This window comes from Aotus nancymaae, unplaced genomic scaffold (assembly GCF_030222135.1).
Source record: "Aotus nancymaae isolate 86718 unplaced genomic scaffold, 86718_ANA_hifiasm-v0.15.2.pri h1tg000019l, whole genome shotgun sequence".
Taxonomy (NCBI): Eukaryota; Metazoa; Chordata; class Mammalia; order Primates; family Aotidae; genus Aotus; species Aotus nancymaae.
In genome coordinates this window covers 27983857-28007689 of record NW_026988431.1, presented here as the reverse complement: position 1 = coordinate 28007689, position 23833 = coordinate 27983857, and the positions used below count along the sequence as shown (strand labels likewise).

At 35.7% G+C, this 23833-nt stretch overlaps 1 protein-coding gene across 3 annotated transcripts in view; it reads left to right on the top strand.

Moving 5' to 3' along the window:
- Window positions 1-23833, top strand: part of NPHP3 (nephrocystin 3) — a 46682-nt gene that overhangs the window by 14495 nt on the left and 8354 nt on the right. For 2 of the 3 annotated variants that reach the window (XM_012451221.3, XM_012451222.2), the window contains exons 8-24: window positions 1544-1618; window positions 3351-3524; window positions 5844-5947; window positions 6935-7049; window positions 7308-7451; window positions 7920-8017; window positions 9998-10100; window positions 10544-10626; window positions 12355-12493; window positions 14214-14378; window positions 15710-15804; window positions 16352-16474; window positions 18369-18558; window positions 18740-18981; window positions 20778-20853; window positions 21617-21744; window positions 22943-23183. In XM_012451221.3, the coding sequence (XP_012306644.2) occupies window positions 1544-1618; window positions 3351-3524; window positions 5844-5947; window positions 6935-7049; window positions 7308-7451; window positions 7920-8017; window positions 9998-10100; window positions 10544-10626; window positions 12355-12493; window positions 14214-14378; window positions 15710-15804; window positions 16352-16474; window positions 18369-18558; window positions 18740-18981; window positions 20778-20853; window positions 21617-21744; window positions 22943-23183 (2295 nt within the window). The remainder of the gene's footprint in view (window positions 1-1543; window positions 1619-3350; window positions 3525-5843; window positions 5948-6934; window positions 7050-7307; window positions 7452-7919; window positions 8018-9997; window positions 10101-10543; window positions 10627-12354; window positions 12494-14213; window positions 14379-15709; window positions 15805-16351; window positions 16475-18368; window positions 18559-18739; window positions 18982-20777; window positions 20854-21616; window positions 21745-22942; window positions 23184-23833) is intronic. The other variant, XM_012451223.2, reaches the window with a different exon arrangement.

Below are 23833 nucleotides of genomic sequence, written 5' to 3'. Positions count from 1 at the left end.
TTTATTACTGTACATGGAGGTAACTTGGTAAATGTCTGTAGTTATGTGAATAATACAACGGAAAACAACTATAGGATTTTTACGGAGTTTTCATTTCCCTGTGCCCAGCCAGGAAATAAAATCTAGTGGAAATACTAGTATTTTTCTTTCCATCATTTAGTATTGAAAAGATAGCTTGAGACCAGCATGGCATATAAAACTAAAGAGGCTAAAACAAAAAGGAAGTGCATTTTTATTACAATCTCCAGAGCCATTTCATTCTTTGTTTTAATTAAACAAATAAAATTTATTTAATTTATTTAAATATAATTTATTTATATTTAAATAAATTAAAAGTATTTAAATATAAATACAATTTTATTTATATTTAAATAAATTAAAAGTATAAATTTTTGTGAGTTATATATTCTGCCTGATATTATATCTATGTTTGTGTTTAATATAAAAAACAATTTTAGATTATATATTAGAAAAAAATAGTAGTAGGCTGGGCACAGTGGCTCATGCCTGTAATCCCACCACAAAAAAGATTAATTTATCTTTTTTATTCTATTTATTCTATAACTCTTTAAAAAATTTAGTATGCTAGAAGAATGAGTTTATTTTATAAAATAGGAGTGAAATAAGATCTCTCTACCATGATTATAAATGTAAATATAGGGTAAATCTCTATGCTTGTTCAGTTGGTATGCATTGTAAAATAATTGCCTTATTCTAATGTTATCAAATATTAATTATTTGTAGCAATATACATGTTCTTACATATTGGGCTTTCTTCTTTCAGCAAATTCAGTTAGACTAGTAAAACTAGAAAGACATAGTAAAATACTATTTTGCTTTTGTCCTTTGTAGAATTATAGCTTTACTGACATAAAATTGGATTTTGATACATTTTTGTTTTCTGCGGGGGGCGGGGTTTGAGATGAAGTCTCGCTCTGTCACCAGGCTGGTGTGCAGTGGTGTGATCTCTGCTCACTGCAACCTCTGCCTCCTGGGTTCAAGCAATTCTCCTGCCTCAGCCTCCCTAGTAGCTGGGACTATAGGCATGCACCACCATGCCCAGCTAATTTTTGTGTTTTTAGTAGAAACGAGGTTTCACCATGTTGGCGTGGATGGTCTCGATCTCTTGACCTTGTGATCCACCCGCCTTGGCTTCCCAGAGTGCTGGGATTACAGGCATGAGCCACCGTGCCCAGCCAGATTTTGATGCATTTTGAAGGGTAAATATATTAAGTGGTATGGAAATACATAAGAGATAATTTGGAGACAGGGAAAAAAATGTATACTTCTTGTTTTATTGCTCCATTTTTCACACTAAATCCCTTGTGTGACCCTGGACAAGTTACTTACCTTGACTCAGTTTACTCTTCTATAAAATGGGCAATAATAGTATCTCTTTCTTAAGGTTGTTGTGAAGATAAATGACGTAATATGTGTTAAATATTTAGAATAGTTCCTATCACAGAAGCACTATGAAAATATTTACCACCACTTCCTTCTGATATTATGGTTTTTCTCATTATTCTTAAACTTTTTTTTCCAGATCATTGATCACTCAGGAGATCCTGCAGAAGGAGTATATAAAACTTATGTTTGTGTAGAAAAGATTATTAAACAGGTAAATATGCATTTTCTGTAAGATTTCATCTAAAATATTTTAAGATCACTTTCTGTAAAACTGAATTTTCCAGAGAAAACCCCTTGCTTGTCTTTTTGAACACAGTAACTGAGGAAAGCGCTGTTGTTTCTGTTGGGAGTCCATCCTGTGGTGTGCTCGTGGTATTACTGGGACCATGTATTAATATCTTTATCTCTCATCAGTCCCACAGGACTATTTGATGCTTCAGTACCTAAGTGTAAAACATATTACAAAAGCACTAGCTAAAAACTATTTGAGAGAAAATGTTCATTTTATTCAATAGGGAGGCTCCTTGGTGCACCCTTTCAATTTTTATATATTAGGAAAGTCCTTCTCAGGTTTTCCCACCATGTTATCCCTAACAGAAGAGGAGGGTGAAAGCATGCCTCCAAGGGGGGATGAGAACCTGGACCAGGGAGGGCCCTTGAGCTGAAAGTCCCTGAGTTTCATGTGCTATCTTAAAAATTTATGTGAGTTATATATTCTGCCTGATATTATGTCTGTTTGTGTTTAATATAAAAAATAATTTAAAATTATATATTAGAAAAAAATAGTAATAGGCTGGGCACAGTGGCTCATGCCTGTAATCCCAGCACTTTGGGAGGCCAAGGTGGGTGGATCACCTGAGGTCGGGAGTTTGAGACCAGCCTGACCAACATGGTGAAACCCCATCTCTACTAAAAATACAAAAATTAGCTGGGCGTGGTGGCAGGTGCCTGTAATCCCAGCTACTCAGGAGATTCAGGCACGAGAATCACTTGAACCCAGGAGGTGGAGGTTGCAGTGAGCCCAGATCATGCCACTGCACTCCAGCGTGGGCAACAGAGTGAGACTTTGTCTCAAAAAAAGAGAGAGAAAATAGTAATAATGGTAATTTATTACTCCCCTGATCTTCAAGCAGAATGGGCACAGTAGGAAGATGTACCATGTTTAGCCTGTGGTTGCCCACACCTTCTGACACCTCCCCTAGGCAACCAGGGACCCTATTTGAGAAGTAGGAAGTATAGAGATTTATCATTAGAGAAAAAGAGTGGGCCCCAGAACGTAATGTTATGACATCTAGTAATGCATTTTGTATGGTGCTCTCTAGTATAAAGATTGTCTTTATGAAATTTGATCTTCTCCACAATCTTGTGAATTTTGGGACCAAGGTTAATAAAATTAATTGAGCAGAATGAATGGCAGCAAGTGAAAGTGAAGGTACTTACCATCATTAGGGCTTAAAGGAGAATATATTTTTAGTAACTTACTATAAAGACTAGATATAAAAGTAGAAATACTTGATACCAAGAAACCACGTCTCTTAGTAATTCAATTATTATAGCATATTTCCTAGTAATTAGTACTTTATAACTATTCACCAGCCAGATACAACCAAAGATGTTGTATAATATTTTTCAGAAAACAAATTTCATGGAATTCAAATATTCCTTTAATTTTATTTTTTATAAAAAGAGGTATTTGTTTCTATTATTTTAACATTTTTATTTCTTTTATTTGTTTTTAAATTCATGTTTATTTTATAGTTATAAGTTTATTGTAGTTATGCTTATTATTATTATTGTAGTTATAAGTTTATTATACAAAGCCTGTAGGTTTGAACTTGCCCTCCTGAAAGTAGGTGAAGCCCACTTTGGGCCTGGTTGCTAACCCCTGCTGTAAGATCTTTATTTTCTTCATTCATTTTTGTGTGGTTGTTCTTTGTGTTCAGGACATATTGGGTTTTGAGAACACAGACCTGGAGTCTAAGGATTTGGGCAGTGAGGATTCCATTCCAGAAGAAGATGATTTTGGTGATGTTCTGTGGGACATACATGATGAACAAGAACAAATGGAAACTTTTCAGCAGGCTTCTAATTCAACCCATGAGTTGGGATTTGAGAAAGTAAGTGCTTGGAGTATTGTTCTAACAAAGATCTGTCACCACCTAAAGGCTGCATTATGATTGTATTTTCATCTAAATATAGTTAAGGTTTATAATTGTATTAGTCGTCTAATCTCATGGCTTGATTATCCATGTTGAAACGTGCTTGGGTTTGTGTCATAAGAAAGATATGTGAGATTCAAATATGCTTATAAAAACCAGACATTTTTAGTTACAGACTAGAATTTATCAACCACATATTTATTATGCCACCATCTGCAACCCACCCAGACCAGGATTAAGACAGCTAGGAAACTTGGTAAGGATAGTAAGGCTGAGGCCAGGTGCAATGGCTCATGCCTGTAATCCCAACGCTTTGGGAGGCTGAGGCAAGCAGATTGCTTTAAGCCTAGGAATTTGAAACCAACCTGAGCAACACAACGAAACCTTGTCTTTACAAAAAATACAAAAGTTAACCAGGCATGGTGGTATACACCTATAATCCCAACTACTTGGGAGGCTGAGGTGGGAGGATCAGTTGAGCACAGGAGGTTAAGGCTGCAGTGAGCCATGACCATGCGCCTGCACTCCAGCCTGGGCAACAGAGCAAGACCCTGTCTTTTTAAAAAAAGAAAAAAGAATAATAAGTCTGTCTTTTCTTCCAATTCTTGAGTCAAAATATTACATTTAGAAAACAAAGCACAGTAGTTCATGAAACAGGCAGACAAGTCCTTCTTTATCAGTCTTACCAACATCCTCCTTAAATATCTAAACAAATTATCAGAACTTGAAGTATACAATGAAATCTATGTGCAAGTTCAAAAAAAATTTAATACTTAATAGTTAAAAATTAATGTAAGAACTAGTATTGTAAGTAATATTATAATAGCTAATATTATCAGTTGTATTTTTACACAACTTTTATAATTTAGACTGCTAATGTCCTGGTTCCATCATTTACTAACTAGATTTCTTCAAGTTACTTGGCCACTCTAAACTTTGACTTTCTTGGCTGTAAAATGAGAATAACTAATAGTACCTACCTCATAGGGTTGTTGCAAGGATTAAACCAGATGATGCACATAAGGTGCCTAACATAGTACCTTGCACAGGATAAATGTTAGTCGTTATTTTACGAGAAGTATTGCTATTGTTATTTTATAAATAAAGAAACTGAAGTTCAGATTATGGTTTGCCTAAGAGTACACAGTGAGTAGATTGCAGATCTGGGAGTTGAACCTAGTTCTCTCCTGGCTCCAAATCCAGTGGTTTTTCTTTTATAGCAAGGGGTCTTAACTTAGGAAGCATGGATCCTAGAAATGAACTTTCTGTGGGACCACAAACTAAGTTGTTAGCACTTATGAGGTAGTAAATTAATACTTTCTTTGCTCCTTCAGAAGTATCATTTCTATCTAAATTATTTGAGTTCCCGGGGAATATATTCTTTAGAGATATAAATTTTCTGCTTGTTAATTAAATATAACAAGTAGAAAAATTGATGGAAAAACTATACCAAGTAGTTTATTATAGTTGCTGGAGAATTGTGCTACTCTAAAGCTAGCCTAAAGCTGGCTGCAAACTACTTACTATATACTTTTTAAAATTCCGCATCAACTGTCATTTAGACAGTTGGTACACTTAAGAAGAACTCACCTCTCAAGATAACTTTGGAAACTCCTTAATAAATACTAAGATATTTTGGTTTAGGAGTGTATCCTTTTCAGCTTTGAACCAGTTTTGAGTTTCTGGGGAAAGCTTGGGAAATATGAGTTCTTGGACTTTACACAGAACTCACTTAGTTTCAAAAATATCTCAGGCAGCCTAAGCTAACCTGATTCTCTTGGGCAGGTTGAGAGACTTCAAGTCCCCAGATGAAAACTGCTCTTATTTGGACCTTTTCTCAGCAACCCCCAGAAACTGAGGTGATTCCCAGGACAGGTGTTTATTGCTCTGACCATGAGATCTAGGTCACCTGCCAGTACCTTCAAGGTCTTCTGCAATGCATTCTGTGGTTTGGGGGCTACAGTGAGCTCCCTGCAACATTCTGCAAACATTTGAGTGTTGCAAAACCACACAGGGACCTGAAATGTTGTCCTTTACCCATTAATTTACAGCAATACTGTGTGTAGAAGAAATTGGGTCCCATTCTTAGTTTACTAGTTTAGCCATGTTTTTGCCAGTCATAAAAATAGGCAATTATGAGGGTGCTGTCAACTGAAAGTGAATTTCATTTTCTCATGAAGCTTTTCTCCAGTGTTTTCAGAGAATAATTGGAAGTTGACTCTTCAGTAGTCTCAGAGGCATGTGCTTCCTTACAATTTAAATTCATTTTTTTTCTAGTATTACCAACGCCTTAATGATCTAGTGGCAGCACCAGCCCCAATTCCACCTCTTCTGGTGTCTGGAGGACCAGGTTCTGGAAAGTCTCTTCTTTTATCAAAGTGGTATGATGCAGTGCAATTAAATTGTTGTTGTCATTGTTTGAATTACTGAGTCTATTCAACAAAATGTATTGCATGCCTGCCTTCCTGTGTGGCCTACATAAAATATTAAAAAAGTTCGAAGGAGTAAAACAAAAGTTCATGCCCTGAAATCCATAGAATTTCAATGTCAGAGAGAAGACACAGAATGAGAAAGGAATAGGAAGCATGAGCATTCATGATTATGTATATAAATCATAGGTAAGACATATGAGAGTGCTATGTAAGGAAGTGATCGTATGTGACATAACGTGTCATATAACACGTGACATGTTATTAGGTGGATTATAGAGTAATATGCCTTTATTTTTAATTACTGGCTTTATTTAAAAGTTTCATTAAGATTTTAAATATTTGAAACAAGACACAAACAGACTAGAGTGAAATATGTTCTACAGAACATTAAAATTAAGGATAAGCTTTACCATGAATGCAGTCTAGTTCCTTGAATTATGGACTGAGTTTCATATAAGCTAATAAACTGTATTATTTCATTATGTTATTTAAAAACAAGCAGTAAAAATATTTTCATTCATTATTACTTACATTGATGAGTTAGCATATGTAGTTGTTTCCTTTTTATTACCCTTTTATTTAAAGTTATGTTTGGAAAATAATATTTTTGTACCTAACAAATTTTCCTCTAATAGTAATTTTTAGTTAAAAGTTAATGCTTATTTTACTAATACCTTACCCTCATATGTAAAGTACTTTGGTTTATGTTAATTAACATCAATTTGTAATTAAAGTGAATCTACAATTTTTTAAAAGATTATTTAGGATGATTTAAAAGTGGAATAAAAACAGAAATCTCCATATTTATTTAAAAGTAACTGACCATCTGATTGCTCAGTTAGGCAATATTTGATGTTTACTGCATTGTGAATTCTTTTTTTATTGACAGTCAAGGAGCTTTACCAGTTTTATAAAAGTTCTCTCTTTTTCTTTCAGGATTCAGTTACAACAGAAGAATTCCCCCAGCACACTGATTCTTTCCCATTTTGTAGGAAGGCCCATGTCAACCAGCTCAGAGTCCTCCTTAATTATTAAACGACTAACTCTAAAGGTAGAGTATGCCATCTTTTGGAATTACAGAATTTTATTTAGATTCAGAAATTGTTGAGACTAGTGAGTACCTACTGGTAAACCAGTTTTCAATATTATCCACCTGTTTTGATTTTGTATATGGTTAAAAATAATATTCGATGCAATCAGGTCCTCTTGGTGACTTGATTTTGACTTATAAAGAAGTGGGAATAGAAATATTTCCCCCAGCTCGGATAAAGTGTAACGACTTCAGTTTGTGTATGTTCTTACCTTGTAGTTGATGCAGCACTCTTGGTCAGTCTCTGCTCTGACACTGGATCCTGCTAAGCTTCTGGAAGAATTTCCACGTTGGCTGGAAAAACTCTCTGCTCGTCATCAAGGCAGCATCATCATCATTATTGATTCTATAGATCAAGTTCAGGTACCGTTTTCCATTTGTTACCTATTGATACACTCAGAAAGAGATGAGAATTCAGTAATGGCTAGAGCAGGCATATAAATTATATGTTTGTAAGAAGAAAATATGATGTTATTTTTTACATTTCTGCTTCATTTCTAGGGAGGAAGCATGGATTAAAAAAATATACTGTAAGCCCACAGACACTAATATCTTATTGAGAAAGACCAACTGAATTTACACAATTAGCAAAGACTATTTGTTTTGACATATTTTTAGGGCCTTCACACTTCCTTACATGTCCAGAGTTCAAATTGGTGATGTTTTGCTAAACTTGTTCTTTTAAAATTCTAAAATAAATCACCCCAAAATAAGATTTTTGTCCTTAATTAGATAAACTTAATAAGAATTTCATTTTATTTGGGGAGCTATTATTGGGTTGTTTTGAAATATTTTGATTAATAGATTGAATTTTGTCTTTATATTTTTAAGCAAGTTGAAAAACACATGAAATGGCTGATAGATCCACTGCCAGTGAATGTAAGAGTAATTGTTTCTGTGAATGTAGAAACATGCCCTCCAGCATGGAGGTACGATGCCAACTTTAGTTCTTTCAGATTACATGAAATGTTTTAAGTACAAACAAGGAAAGATTTTTAATATGCATTTATGGTTTTCATGTTTTCTATGTAAGTTGCAGTGAGGATGGGGAGAAGTCGGTGAATTTATGAAAAAAATACAATCTATAGGATTGGGTGCGGTGGTGTGAGCCTATAGTCTCAGCACTTTGGGAGGCCAAGGCAGGTGGATCACTTGAGGCCGGCAGTTTGAGACCAGCCTGGTCAACATGGTGAAACCCCATTTCTACAAAAAATACAAAAATTAGTTGGTCATGGTGGCACATGCCTTTAATCCCAGCTACTCGGGAAGCTGAGGCAGGAGAATCGCTTGAACCTGGAAGGCGGAGGTTGCAGTGAGCTGAGATTGTGCCACTGCACTCCAGCCTGGGTGACAGAGGGAGACCCTGTCTCCAAAAAAAAAAAAAGGAAAAGGATTTGGTGGAAGGTTAAGTAGATCTGGGATGTGAGGAAAAAAGAAAGAGCCAGGATGATTCTGGAGTTTAATTAATGTAGTTTCATGAACTGAAATAGGAAACACAAAGGACAGGCAGGTTGTGGGGAGAAGGTGATGAGTTTAGTGTTTAGTCATGGTTAGTTTGAGTAGCTTCACTTAACGATATCTAATAGGCAGTTGAATTTATAGATGAGGAAAATAGAGAAGGGGCTGGGCTGGGAATAATAGACACCTGTTATTTTGAAATGCAAGCTTACTTTAATGGCCCTTAAAAAAGTAGTAGAGTGGCCTGGCACAGTGGCTTATGCCTGTAATCCCAGCACTTAGGGAGGCTGGGGCGGGTGGATCACCTGAGGTCAGGAGTTCAAGACCAACTTGGCCAACATGGTGAAACCCCGTCTCTACTGAAAATACAAAAATTAGCCAGGCGTGGTGGCAGGCGCTTGTAATCTCATCTACTCAGGAGGCTGAGGTAGGAGAATTGCTTGAACCTGGGAGGTGGATGTTGCAGTGAGCCGAGATCACGCCATTGTATTCCAGCCTGGGCCACAAAAGTGAAACTCTGTCTTGAAAAACAAACAACCCTGTGCGGTGGCTTACACCTGTAATCCCAGCACTTTGAGAGGCCAAGGCAGGCAGATCACGAAGTCAGGAGTTCGAGACCAACCTGGCCAACAGTGAAATCCCGTCTCTACTAAGAAAACAAAAAATTAGTCAGGTGTGGTGGCAGGCACCTGTAATCCTAGTTTCTTGGGAGGCTGAGGCAGGAGAATCACTTGAGCCTGGGAGGCAGAGGTCGCAGTGAGCTGAGATCGCGCCACTGTGTACCAGCCTGGGCGACAGTGCAAGACTCCGTCTCAAAAGCAAACAACAAAAAAAGTAATAGAGCAATTGGATCCCATGGAACAGTGTTTCTCAACCTGTTTTTGCTCCCATAAGGAGCCTTTGTAGACAGTTTGTTTGTAATTGCCTCTCCCAAGAAATTTTAATACCACACACATATTTTATATCAGCTTGTGTATATAGATATATGTGTCTGTGTGTACTTTACACATAAAAAATAAGTTTCTTTCACTTCCCACAAGTGCAGTTTTCACTTCCATATCGAGAATGTATGCTGTAATAGTTAAATTTTAATTGCCTTATAAGTACTTGTGGACAATAATTGTGTCGGTGCCACTGCTCATAGGTACTCAAGGTAGTTTTGCTGATAGTATGGAACATAGAACTAGAAATGTTTTACCATGTAACTATCTAATGTATACACTGTTTATCTTATAACACTCTTTGCTGTGATTCATTGCTGAAAGTAATGATACATGTTAGAATGAGTTGGCTATATTAATTACTTAATATGATTAACAAACATTAGTTTTGCTTATTTTACAAAAGCAGTATAAAAAATTAATTTTTGTGGTGGATTTTAAATTGTGTTGTGGGTAATTACAGTTCTTGCTGTATTATTACATTTCATTTTTCTTTACTGTAAATAAAAGGTTGTGGCCTACACTTCATCTCGATCCCTTAAGTCCAAAAGATGCAAAATCTATTATAATTGCAGAATGCCACTCTGTAGACATCAAACTGAGTAAAGAGCAGGTGTGTATTTTTAATTTTGATGCAATCTTTTACTCTCTCTTATCTTTCCTATGAGACATCTTATACAAGACTTAAAATTCAGTATAGGGGATCTGTCATAAGGAAAATTGAAGTTTAGTAATTACTTTGGTAAATGTATTCCCTCTTAAACTAATGACAGGTAGAGAAGAAGCAATAAGAAGATTTTCATCTTAGGGCTTACTTTACTATATAATATTAAGTAGGTATTTTAAAAGCAAAAAAGCATTTTCCTGCTGGCCACATCTGTGGTCTGCAGGTGGAAGGCTGACCACAGCCGAGGACCCACCACTACACAGTGTGACGTCGCTGATGGCAGCAATGGTATTATTTCTGCTGGGGTAATTGTTGATGGCTGGGTAGTAAAAACCGCCTAATTGCAGTTTATGTATTTCTGTTTTGTTTTTCTTGGTAAACTGATGCAGGAGAAGCAGCTAGAACGACACTGTCGTTCTGCTACAACCTGCAATGCCCTTTATGTCACCCTTTTCGGCAAAATGATCGCACGGTAAGTGGTGGTTATTTTACATGATCTGCATGTTTTGTGCTTGCTGCAGACCCCTTCTCACCCTGCAAAATTGAGAACTGATCAACTACACCAATCTCTTGAGCCACTCTGATTCTATTTAAATAGTGATACTAACGTTTGTGAGAACATAACTTATCAGTGAAGATTGAGTAGCCTATGATTGTCAGAACTTGATAAAATTGTCTAATTTTCTTCACACTAACCTGTTCCATATTGGAGGGTGCAAGAGAAAGCCATCCTCGCCCTCATTTGTGGGCCCTAGCTTTGGAAAACTGAAGGAAGCAACTGAGGGTTAGAATATTATTTCAGGTGTCCTTGAATATCAGGAGGTAGATATGTAGGTAGGAATTTTTAATTATCTCTTTTCTTACATCCTGATAAACTTTTTATTATAAAATAGTTCTATTTTAGATATCCATTAATAATCTGCCTTTAGATAAGCATTAGAGTGTCACTACTTTTATTTCCTTGGTATAGCTTTACCCTACTCTATTCTCAACCATTAGAATGTTTTACTGCTTTTATTTCTTCTTCAGTATAGCATCACTCTACTTTATCTTTTCTCAATCTGAGATTAAAAAAAAAGATTAATACATTTTTTGTTTTTCATTGCAATCAATGGTAATTCTAGCACACCTATTTCCAGACACCAAATCTAGTACTTCTTGTCTCTTAATTCCACATTCTCATCTTGAGCACCAAATCTGAAATAAAAAATTCTTCTGAAACTTTACATTGCCCACGATATTTCATCTTAGTTTTTGTTTTTGAGACAGTGTCTCACTCTCTTGCCCAGGCTGGAGCATGGTGGCTCGATCTCAGCTCACTGTAACTTCTGCCTCCCAGACTCAAGTGGTCCTCCCACCTCAGCCTCTTGAGTAGCTGGGACTACAGGAGCACACCACCATGCCTGGCTAATTTTTGTATTTTTAGTAGAGGTGGGGTTTTGCCATGATTGCCAGGCTGGTCTTGAACTCCTGGGCTCAAGCAATCTGCCTACTTGGCTTCCCAAAGTGCTGAGATTACAGCATGTGAGCCACTGTGCCCAGCCTGGCCGTGATATTTCCACCATCCTTTCCACTTAGCTGTGACAACACATCTGGCCTCTGTGAACATCAGCGATACAATGAGTATGAGTCAAGAGTGTGAGTCATTTTTCATACTTTTAATAATGTTCGTTGAAAGTATCTATTTTAAAGGGATCATGAGCCCTTTATTTTTTCTCTCTATACATCTTCATATTATTTTTTAAAACTGGTAAATATTGTGTAATATTTTAAAGCAAACCCTCCTACTTAATGATTTTCTTTAGCCTTATGTTTTCAGAATTCTGGCTCCACACAAATTTAATTTGCATGGCTAACTAACAATACTTATCATTTCCCTGCTTCCTGTATGTAGGTGGCATGGTTCTGGATGATAAGAACCATGTCTAACTCATTTTTATGTTCCATAATGCATAGTAATTGCTTGACAAATAGTAGGTTTCAGCATATGTTTATTGCACTGAATTTTATGATATATAGCAAAATAAACCCAGTGACTCTAGCAGCCCCATAACACTACCACTTTCCTGTATCATGTTTTATTGAATTTGTTATTGGTTGCAATACAAAAAATAGAGTTCACATTGCTTTTACTCTGCCTCAAATTTTTCACAGATGTTGGCAGTCTGTAAGAAATTAAATCTCTTCTCAATTCCAACAGTGCTGGGAGAGCAGGCAATTTAGATAAAATCCTTCATCAATGTTTCCAGTGTCAAGATACTGTTTCATTATATAGGCTTGTTCTGCACTCCATCCAGGAGTCCATGGCAAATGATGTGGATAAAGAACTAATGAAGCAGGTAAAATGTAATACACTTATAAGAAGGAATGTTAGTTAGCTTTGTGTGTGTATGAATTCAGGTAAATAACAATTCTTTTAAAATTTGTGCTTAAATATGTTTCAGGCATATGCAGGAATGCTGATAGCCATAGTATGCTTGTGGAAATTTGTGTTTTCCTGATTATCACTGAGATTTGTCATCTTTTGATGTTATTGACTATCCTCATTTTCTTTTTTTTCTGAATTGCTTGTTCCAGTCTTTACCCATTTTTTTAATTGGGTCATTTTCCTTATTGATCTGTAGGCGTCTTCAATGTTCTGCATACTGAAAACAACTCCTTTATTATAAAATTTGCAAATGAATGTATTTTTCCTGTTTTCTTCTTGTCTTTCAACTTTATAGTGTCATTGTCATTCATTACACCAAGCTTTATTTTATATATATATATATATATATATATATATATATGCATGTGTGTATACACACACACACAAATAATTTTCTTCAAAAAGTTTTACAGTTTCGTTCTTCAGGTATGAAGTCCTTAAGTCTCATTGTTATCTTTTTGTTTATTTTGTGAGGAAAGAATCTACTTTTTAATCCTCTGTCATATGGATAATTGTTCTTTTTACTAAATAATACATCTCTTCTGCTCATTTGCAGTGCCACCTGACAAATACCAAGCTCACAGATAAATGTGAGTTTGTTTCTAGCCTCTCCTGTTCTGATTTTGCCTATTCTTTGCCAACACTACACTGTCTTAGTTGTTAGAACTTTAAAGTGAGCTTTAGGAGTTACTTGGGCAAATTTCCTTTTATGATTATTCTTCACAATTGGCTTGTCTAATTTTCCATATATATTTTTAGAATTAAGTGCTTTGTAATTAAATGGCATTTTATTTTTTGTTGATATATTCAATTTTGGTTTTTGAAAATGTATATCTAGCAACCTCATAGTTTGAACCTGGATCTATTTTTATGTTAACTTTTCAATTTGGTGGTTCCCAGGGTTTGGACTTCTCAGCCCACTCCAAGCCCATGAGCTTCTTTGTATTCTCTCCATGTCTGTGGGCTAATGTTTTTCTCATGCACCCCTTCACTGAGGGTGCAGGTCCTTCAGAGCCCTTCAAAGGTCCTGGTATTGACAAGAAATCTAGTTGCAGCTCCTTGCCTCACACGGCTTAAGGGCTCACCTTCCATCCTACGGTGGGTGTGAAAACCTAAGCCCTTAAGTTCCTAGGGGCTGCTGCTGTCCTCTAGCTCTGCTGCCCCCATAGACAGTAGTTCCAGCACTCAGCACTCCGATTTCAATTTCTTATTCATTTTGGGCAGTTGGAGAATTTCCCCTTCTTTTTTTCCAGGCTCAACTGTGCTTTTAGAAGTGTGTCTGATATTCATAGATGTTTGTAATAGGAGGACTATTTTCTTCCACTGTCTTCCTGGAATTGGAATTCTGCCATTAATTATAATAATACATTTTATGCAGTTTTAATTTTCACTACACTTTTTTCTATGTGAGTGTTATCTTTGGTGTGCTAGATTTTATATATGCACTATCTTATTCTTGATTAATGCCTTTGGGACAGTGAGTTTTAAGAAATCTGTTTCTTGATTTATTAAATCATTTGAATTAGAAGTTTTGTTAAAAAATTGGCTTAAAAGAATTATGGAAATTTTAATGGCTATTAGTTACTTATAGAGGTGCTTTATGATTACTGTTAATTTGTTTTTCTACCTAGATTCTCTGCCTTGTCAGTGTTAGTCACAATGGTGTGAGTGAATCAGAATTGATGGAACTCTATCCTGAGATGTCCTGGATTTTCTTGACCTCCCTTATTCACAGTTTACACAAAATGCGTTTGTTGACTTATGGTTGTGGCTTGCTCAGGTTTCAACATCTGCAGGTAATGTTATTTTAGGCACGCATTTATTTATTTATTTATTTAACAGGGTCTCCTCTGTCACCCAGGCTGGAGTGCAGTGGCAAGATTGTTTCTGCCAGATGAATAAATTCTGGAGATCTGCTATACAACATTGTCCCTGTAGTTAGCAATACTATGGTACCCACTTGAAAATTTGTTAAGAGGGTAGATCTCATATTAAGTGTTCTTACCACAGTACAATTTTAAAAATTAAAAACTCTCAGACACAAAAGATCAAAAAAAGTTTCTTACAGAAAAAATGTTTTTTTCAGTTATATTTCATTGAATTGCTGGTATTATTATACAGTCATGCAGTTCTTAACAATGGTAGTATGTTCTGAGAAACACATCATTAGGTGGGTTTATCATTGTGTGAACATCGTGGAGTGTACATACACAAATCTAGATGGCACAACCTAACACATATGTAGGATATATGGTGTGGCCTGTTGCTCCTAGGCTGTAAACCTGCACAGCATGTTACTGTACAGTGTTTGTGTATCTAAACACAGATAAGGTACAGTTAAAATGAGGTATAAAAGTTTCAAAATGGTATGCCTGTATAGGGCAGCTTCATTATAATTTTATAGGATCATCATAATATATGTAGTTTGTTTTGACCAAAACATTTTTATGTGCACATAACTGTATATGCATTAGGAGTTTGGACTCTGTAAGCCACTCAGCCTCCTTTTAATGGATTAATACCTACATAAACTTGGGCAAATTCTAAGCCCTGGGCAGACTTTGTCAGTTTACCAAAGGGGTTGTGAAGAGAATTAATTGAGGTGGTTCTTGATCTTTGTGAGGTACTAGAAAGATGTTTAGCACATAGAAGTATATCTTTAGGAAGTTTTGGCTAATATAATTCCTGTCATCTGCAATACCATAATTGATCTATATAGGTATACAATTGCAAATGAAGTCTTTCATTTGAGTATGCTGTATCGTATCTGTTGATATGAAATCTTTGCAATTTCACAGCCTTATCTTTTTCCTTTCTTTATTGTGTATTGTTTGAATATAATTTATTCTTTTTAGTAACTTTTTATTCCATAGTTGTGAGATTTTTAATGTATTAACTAAAGTTTGAATTGAATTATGTTTTGAGCTCGTAAATATTAGTACAGGAATTCTTATTCTAATAATAGTTTATCAAATAAATATGTCCTAAATTTAAAAACATTTAAGTGACATTTGTATTACAGAGCTATCAAATAAATATAATTACAAATTCTTTTTTGCAAATCTCTTGTTAGATGTACAGTGACTTACATAAAATAAAGCTCAGTATTTCCTCTTTTTCTCCCTAGGCTTGGGAAACAGTGAGACTGGAGTATCTGGAAGGCCCTACTGTTGCTGCTTCATACAGGCAAAAGCTAATCAATTACTTCACCTTGCAGCTAAGGTGTTGTAAATGTTCCTATTGTTTTTCTGTAACTTCTGCAACATACTCTTCCTTTGTGTTCTTATTTCTCTTTCTTAGCTTACAACTTAAAGTATAAAACTTTAATTATTACAAAACAGATTAAATCCTCTGTGTATTCTGTTAATATCAAAAGAGAAAAAGATGATTTTGTCTTTTAATTTTTAATGCTAAACGTTTAAAGAAGTAAAATCAGTGTAGGATCACTTTATTATTTTTATTTTATTCCTGTAGTTTGTGTCCTTGTATCTATATGTGTGTATATGGGTCCATTGAGAGTTTTTTTAAATAGTTCAGTTTTAGGAAAATACGTTTAGAGTTTGGTTGATGGTTCTGTCTATCACTAAATTTATTTTTGTAGATTGGTAAAGTCTCAGATTATGACCTAACTTTTTTAGTATTAAATTATACTTAAAGAGTCAGAGATATATATTAAATATAATTTTCTTCCTTCAACATTTGTCTGAAGCCTTTTTGAGGCAGTCTGTTTGTAGGAAGATATTGAATATTGTCTCCTCTCTTCTGATAGTCAGGACAGAGTGACTTGGAGAAGTGCAGATGAACTCCCGTGGCTTTTTCAGCAGCAGGGAATTAAACAGAAGCTGCATGATTGCCTTCTTAATCTCTTTGTGTCTCAAAACCTTTATAAAAGGTAAGAAACATTATAGAGCATCTTTCCCGAGAAAGAGAGATTTAGAGATGTCCCACTTAACAAAGAAAAAGTGGCATTTTTAATTTAAAAATTAGTCCAGGTTTCTGAAATACATACAGTGTAGGAGAAATCTTCAGAGAATTTACAGATCTCTATTAGATCTGCTTTTCCCAGGAGAAAAACATAGAGTACTGCTGCTTTATGAAATCAGAGCCGGAATGATTTTGGTTCAACTTTATATCTTATGCTTACATTTAAGCAGGTCTAAATCTAAGCCACCCAGAGAGGTGGTTTATGATGTCTGCTTCTTTCGGCCTTCAGATATCTAAAAGTGTAGCCTTCAAACCAGATTCTGAGCTCCAAATAGAATCTGTCTGGTGTTGAATTTATTTGTTTTTGTTTGTTTGTTTATCTTCTTTGTTGAGTATTGAATTTAAAGAAAGAATTACCCTAATTCAAAAATGTATTCCTTTTGTCTCTTTTGATATGTTCTAGTTTGTCAGTGGCAGAACTACCTTTTTTTTTTTTTTTTTTGAGACGGAGTTTCGCTCTTGATACCCAGGCTGGAGTGCAATGGCGCGATCTCGGCTCACCGCAACCTCCGCCTCCTGGGTTCAGGCAATTCTCCTGCCTCAGCCTCCTGAGTAGCTGGGATTACAGGCACGCGCCACCGTGCCCAGCTAATTTTTTTTTTGTATTAGTAGAGACGGGGTTTCACCATGTCGACCAGGATGGTCTCGATCTCTTGACCTCGTGATCCATCCGCCTCGGCCTCCCAAAGTGCTGGGATTACAGGCTTGAGCCACCGCGCCCGGCCAGAACTACCTTTTTATGAGCCAACTGTCTAACCTACTAAGCTTCATGAGGGTTTTTTTTTTTCTGCCTTACTTAGAAATTTAGACCTTTTTTTTTTTTAATCAGAATTTTGCTGTTGTTGCCCAGGCTAGAATGCAGTGGTGCAATCTTGGATCACTGCAACTTCCAACTCCCTGGTTTAAGCAGTTCTCCTGCCTCAGCCTCCCAAGTAGTTGCGATTACAGGCGTGCACCACCATGCCTGGCTAATTTTTGTATTTTTACAAAATACAGAAGACAGGGTTTCACCGTGTTTGCCAGGATGGTCTCCATCTCCTGGCCTCGTGATCCACCCACCCCAGCCTCCCAAAGTGCTGGGATTACAGGCATGAGACACCACACCCAGCCAATTTAAATATTTCTTATAAAATACGTACATAATTTATTTTGCTCCTACATGAACTCTCAAATTTATTTGTTGCATCTCTTAAATTATTTCTGACCTCCATTCCAATTTTTTACTATTCCTTTGAAATCAGATTTGTTTTTTAGTTTACCAGCTCTCCCATACTACTTAAAATCGCCTACAGATGAATAAGCTTACTTTTGTCCTTCAATTTCTTGGTGAAAATGCAAAGTAGATACTCTATGATGGTTTATTTTTCATTAGTTTCTTCTCTTTGAATTTCCATACTTAAAACAATTTTGAGAGTGAACTCAGCAGTTGACTGCATATTGTGAAATGTGTAAAAAGGATTCAGATGGATTCCCATTAGTGAGTAGCCATGATGGTATTAAGGATAACAGCCAACACTGTGGAGTACTTACTGTGTGCCATGATTCCCTACAGTACCAGCCGAGGCAGGTAGTGTCTCCATTTCTGCAGATGATGGTGACGAGGTCTAAGAGGTCAGACAACTTGCTCAAGAGCACACAGCTAGGATAGTGGTGAAACTGAGATAGTGGTCTGAGTCTTACCTTACTACACAATACTTGCCTACTAATAAATTGTCAATAATTCATATTAATTCTGGAATTTTCATTCTGTAGTGGACTTTAAAGTGTGTTTTTCATTAAAGTACTGTTATTTGTTGAAACAGGGGACACTTTGCTGAGTTGCTGAGTTATTGGCAGTTTGTTGGCAAAGACAAAAGTGCGATGGCAACAGAATACTTTGATTCATTGAAGCAGTATGAGAAAAACTGCGAAGGCGAGGAGAACATGAGTTGCTTAGCTGATCTTTATGAAACCTTGGGGCGATTTCTCAAGGATCTAGGCCTTCTCAGTCAGGTAAGCTCAGCACATGAATGGCAAGCCAGAGACAGGTGGACTTTTGTGTTCACTCTTCTCTTTTTACAAGATGTTAATGTAGCTTTCATTTGTTGTGCTATAATCTTTAATATTTAATCAGACGACAGATCTTACAGCATTTCACTCACTTTAACTGGCCTTTCGCCCTTTTTCCCCCAAGGCTGTAGTACCTTTACAGAGGTCTTTAGAAATTCGAGAAACAGCCTTAGATCCAGATCACCCAAGAGTAGCCCAGTCCCTCCACCAACTAGCCAGTGTATACGTGCAGTGGAAGAAGTTTGGCAATGCGGAACAACTGTATAAGCAGGCGTTGGAAATCTCGGAAAATGCTTACGGTGCAGACCATCCATACACTGCTCGTGAACTTGAGGCACTTGCAACTTTGTACCAGAAACAAAATAAGTAAGATTTTTTCGATCAGTAATACCTGATTTTATGAAAGGAAGTTACAGTTTTAATGTACTTATGCAGTAGGCTTTGTTTTATCACTGTGTACTTTCCTTGCCCTATGCCTAGTCTTCATGTGGTAAACAGAGAAAATTAGAACTATAAGATTCATCTCTGTTTGAAGATGCATGAAGGATAGAACATGGACTTTCGAGTCATATAGTCTTGGGTTTGAATCCTGGCTCATTCACTGACTAACTTTGAGTGCTTTACTAATACAGGTTTAGTATTCTTTATACAAATGTAGAACCAGAAGTGTTCAGGATTTTTGATTTGTTCAGATTTCAGAAGATTTGCATACATATAATGAGATATCTTGGGGATGGAACCCAAGTCTAAACATGAAATTTATTTGTTTCATATACACCTTATACACATAAACTGAAAGTAGTTTTATGTACTAGTTTTAATTTGTGCATAAAACACAGTTTTGACTTGTTTTATAGCTTGACTTGACCTGTCAGCTGAGGTCAGGTACAGACTTTTCCGCCTGTGGCATCATGACAGCACTCAAAAATCTGCTGATTTTGAAGCATTTCAGAATTTGGTTTTTCAGATTAGGGATGCTGAACCTTTACAAGAACAGCAAACCATTGCCCATAGGCCATGTCCAATTTTGTAAATAAGGTTTAAAGGAAACACAGTCAAATTTTTTTTCATGTATATATTGTCTATGGTTGTTTCTGTGCTTCAACGGCAGAGTTCCTTACTTGGAACAGAAACCATATGGCCCACAAAGCCTAAAATGTTAACTAGCCCTTTCTAGAACAAGCTTGCCTATCTCTGATATAATAAAAAGTCTTTCTTATCTATCAGGTCCCACTGAATAGCATCTCTTCCTCTATTAGAAGTTATTTCTTTTGTTCTGTCATAAGTGACACATATTGGATTTTTTTCTTTTAACTTCTAGAAGTATTGTTTCATACAAATTTTGTATGAATTTCACATTTATACTTGACCAGAAATTAGCCTATGTAGAAAAAGTTGTTGGCTAAAAACTGTTAGTATGCCATAGCAAACAAAAATTTTCGATTTTCATTTAGTTAGGTTGCCCTTTAGAGACTCAGGATGAGTTAAATTAAAGATAATTAAATGTCAGCTGCTTAGAGGACTAGACTTTTTTTTTTTTTGAGGTGGAGTTTTACTCTTGTTACCCAAGCTGGAGTGCAGTGGTGCAATCTCGGCTCACTGCAACCTCTGCCTCCCAGGTTCAAGCAATTCTCCTGCTTCAACCTTCTGAGTAGCTGGGACTACAGGCACCTGCCACTATGCCTGGCTAATTTTTGTGTGTATATATATATATATAGTGTGTGTGTGTGTGTGTGTGTGTGTGTGTGTGTGTATATATATATATATATTTTTTTTTTTTTTTTTTTTAGTAGAGATGGGGTTTCACTATGTTGGCCAGGCTGGTCGAGAACTCCTGACCTCAGATGATCTGCCCATCTCGTCCTCCCAAAGTGCTGGGATTACAGGTGTGAGCCACCACGCCAGCTATCAGATTTTTTTTAATTGAACAGAACTTTTTATTGGGAAAACATTCATGATAGACTAAGGTATCTTAGTTTTGTCATATTTTGTTTTATGAAGGGTTTCTTAGAGATTTGTAATGTCATATGACTATTATTTCTAGAAAAATGCTATATTTAATAGCCCAAAAAGACTTTACACTATGAAAAGAGTGCTTTCATTTCACTGAAGTATACTTTGAATATGTTTCTTTTGTTTGACTTGCTGTAATTTTTTTTAAGATATGAACAAGCCGATCATTTTAGGAAAAAATCCTTTAAAATTCGTCAGAAAGCTATAAAGAAAAAAGGCAACCTGGTAAGGAGAGATTTCTTTTGTGTTGTGTTTTGAACATAAGAGGAAAAGAGCATCATAAATGCATACACCCCACATGTTTAAGAGCATTAGATTTTAAAATCATCTAGTTCTTTAGAAAAGAACTGGTCAACATTTTCTTTTTTATTTATGTGTTAAAATATCACATTACTAAGAAGTACAACTTAGACTTTAAAAAAGTAGAACTCTAAAGTTCATGTGAAGGTTAGGCTTTGAAAGATGGAATTTAAAGCTACCTCAGTTCTTTAAAGGGTTGGAAGAAGGAATAAAAGCAATTGAGTTCACATTTTGTGTTATATTCAAATGTGAACACCTTCCCCTTAAACACACAATAGAAGTTATTTTCATTTTTTTAAGTTGCTGATAAAGTCTAACTGTAACATATTTCCTTAAAATGCTGTATGCATTTTTATGGACCTGATGTTTATGTGTTTACCTATGGGGTTGATAAAGATCTGCAAATTAATTATTTTCTAATATTTATTGAAGCACTTTGAGATATAGTTTACTTTCTAAAATATAATCATTTTCATGAAATAGTTTTTAATGAATTTTAGAATGTTTTGCTGTGTGGAAATATTTGGGTTTGAATAATCATTAAGTTAATTTAGTGTGATACTTAAAATAATCGTTATCTAGATTAAATGGGAAAAAAGGAAGATTTTTTAGGACCCTCATATATTGTTTCAAAATCAAGGATTGCACCTACTTAGTAATTGTTTTTCATTTTTCATGTTCGCTGCAGTATGGATTTGCCCTTTTACGTAGACGGGCTCTACAGTTAGAAGAGCTTACATTAGGTAAGGACACACCTGATAATGCTCGGACCCTCAATGAACTGGGTGTTCTCTACTATCTTCAGAATAACCTGGAGTGAGTACTATGTGGTTAATAATGAAAATAATTAACCATTTTCTCTTTAATGCAATGCTGTTTTACATTTTTATCAAGTCTAAAGCTAGAAACAAATTGATAAAAATCATGCCAAATTTCATGTATGAATGTTATATAATGACTATACACATACCTGAAGACCATGCCATTTTCTCTGCTGTGTTTCTTTTCACATTGTTTCTTAACTAAAAACTTATTCTGTAGTTTCCCTGGTGCATTTTATGTATTTATGAAAAGTGAGTTTGTGTGGATATTGTACATGAGACCTCATAGGAGAAGCAACTTGGGACTAGTGGAAAATAAATAATGCAGATGGTTTCTAGTTTTATTGTCAGTTTATTTGGGCTAAAATATTCAAAATGACATTTATATTTATATGTTATGAAAAAGAAGTATTTTTGAACTTCAGATATCAGAAAAATATAAGAAATTTGAAACTTTGGATGTCAGAAAAGTATAATAAATCTTTAGTTCACTTACAGAACCTTATGTAAAAAATAATGATTTATTCTTTTGTTAAAAATTATTTCGTTACTGGCTGGGCATGAGAGCTCATGCCTGTAATCCCAGAGCTTTAGGAGGCTGAGGCATGAGGATCACTTGAGGCCAGGACTTTGAGACCAGCCAGGGCAACATAGATCCTGACTCTACAAAAAAATTAATAAATTAGCCAGACATGGTGGTACACACCTGTAGTCCCAGCTACTTGAGAGGCTAAGGTGGGAGGATCATTTGAGCCTAGGAGTTCAAGGTTACACACACACACACACACACACACACACACACACATACACACACAGAGAGAGAGAGAGAGAGAGAGAAATAAAAATTATTTAGTACTAACTCCAAAGGGAGGAAGAGTGAACACCAAAACCTTATATTTGACCTGGGTCTAATAATTTTTAAAGTATAAAGTTTGTTTTGGAAAATATCTATCAGTTTGTCTTTCAGAAGTGGAGAAAAGAGGCAGTCATCCACATATTTAGGCCCTCAAATTATCAGGAAAAGGACAGGAAGGGATGGGGGTGGAAAAGGGGGAAAGTAAGATTTTGAGCTGAATCTCTCATTTTACTTGAATCTAAGAATAAAGATGATTGAGTTCTCCACTTAATTAGGGGTCGGTTTTCCCACCTCTAGAGAATAGATAGTTTAAGCCATTTTGGGATTGTGTTCACAGAACAGCTGACCAGTTTCTGAAGCGTTCCTTAGAAATGAGAGAGCGAGTTCTAGGACCAGATCACCCTGACTGTGCTCAGTCTTTGAATAATCTGGCAGCTCTATGCAATGAAAAGAAGCAGTATGATAAAGCAGAAGAACTTTATGAAAGAGCTTTAGACATTCGGAGACGTGCATTAGCTCCTGATCACCCTTCTTTGGCGTATACGGTGAAGCATCTTGCCATCTTGTATAAGAAAATGGTAAGTAATGCTTGACATTCTTACATGTTTTATAACACATCAGTTAAGCCATAACTACTATCAGCAAAATAATTTATCTTTATGATGGATAGATTTGTTTATATGAGCTTTAAAAATCATGATTTAAGTTTTAACAAGTAACTGACCAGAACATTTAAAAATAATTTTTTCATGCTTAGCTGGTTACATTGATTGTTTTTCTGAAATAATATACTAGTAAATTAAGATGCTGGTTTGCTTTTGTTAAATACATTCCAAGTGCAAATGCATTTATTAGCATTCTAATTCAAACCTGTTTTACATTTCAGAAGTTCTAAAATTCCACCAATATTAAGTTTGCTGTGTAAAGAAACATAAACATAAGAAATCAGGAGATGTCTTCATAGTTGATTAAATGAACATTTTTATTTCATTCTTTCTTGGCTTTGCCTGTAATTAAATGTAACCATTGTTTGCCATAGCGTTCTATACTGAGTGATATTTGGAATTTTTATAGCTATTCTCAAAAAAAACATTCCAGGGAAATCTGCTTTCATTTAGCATAGTTACGGAGCTTTGTAGACTGTCTTTAGACTTTGTGGGACCCTTACTGGTCATACTGACACTGCAGTTTATGTTTTAGAAAGAAGGGTACATTGCTGCTATTTCTG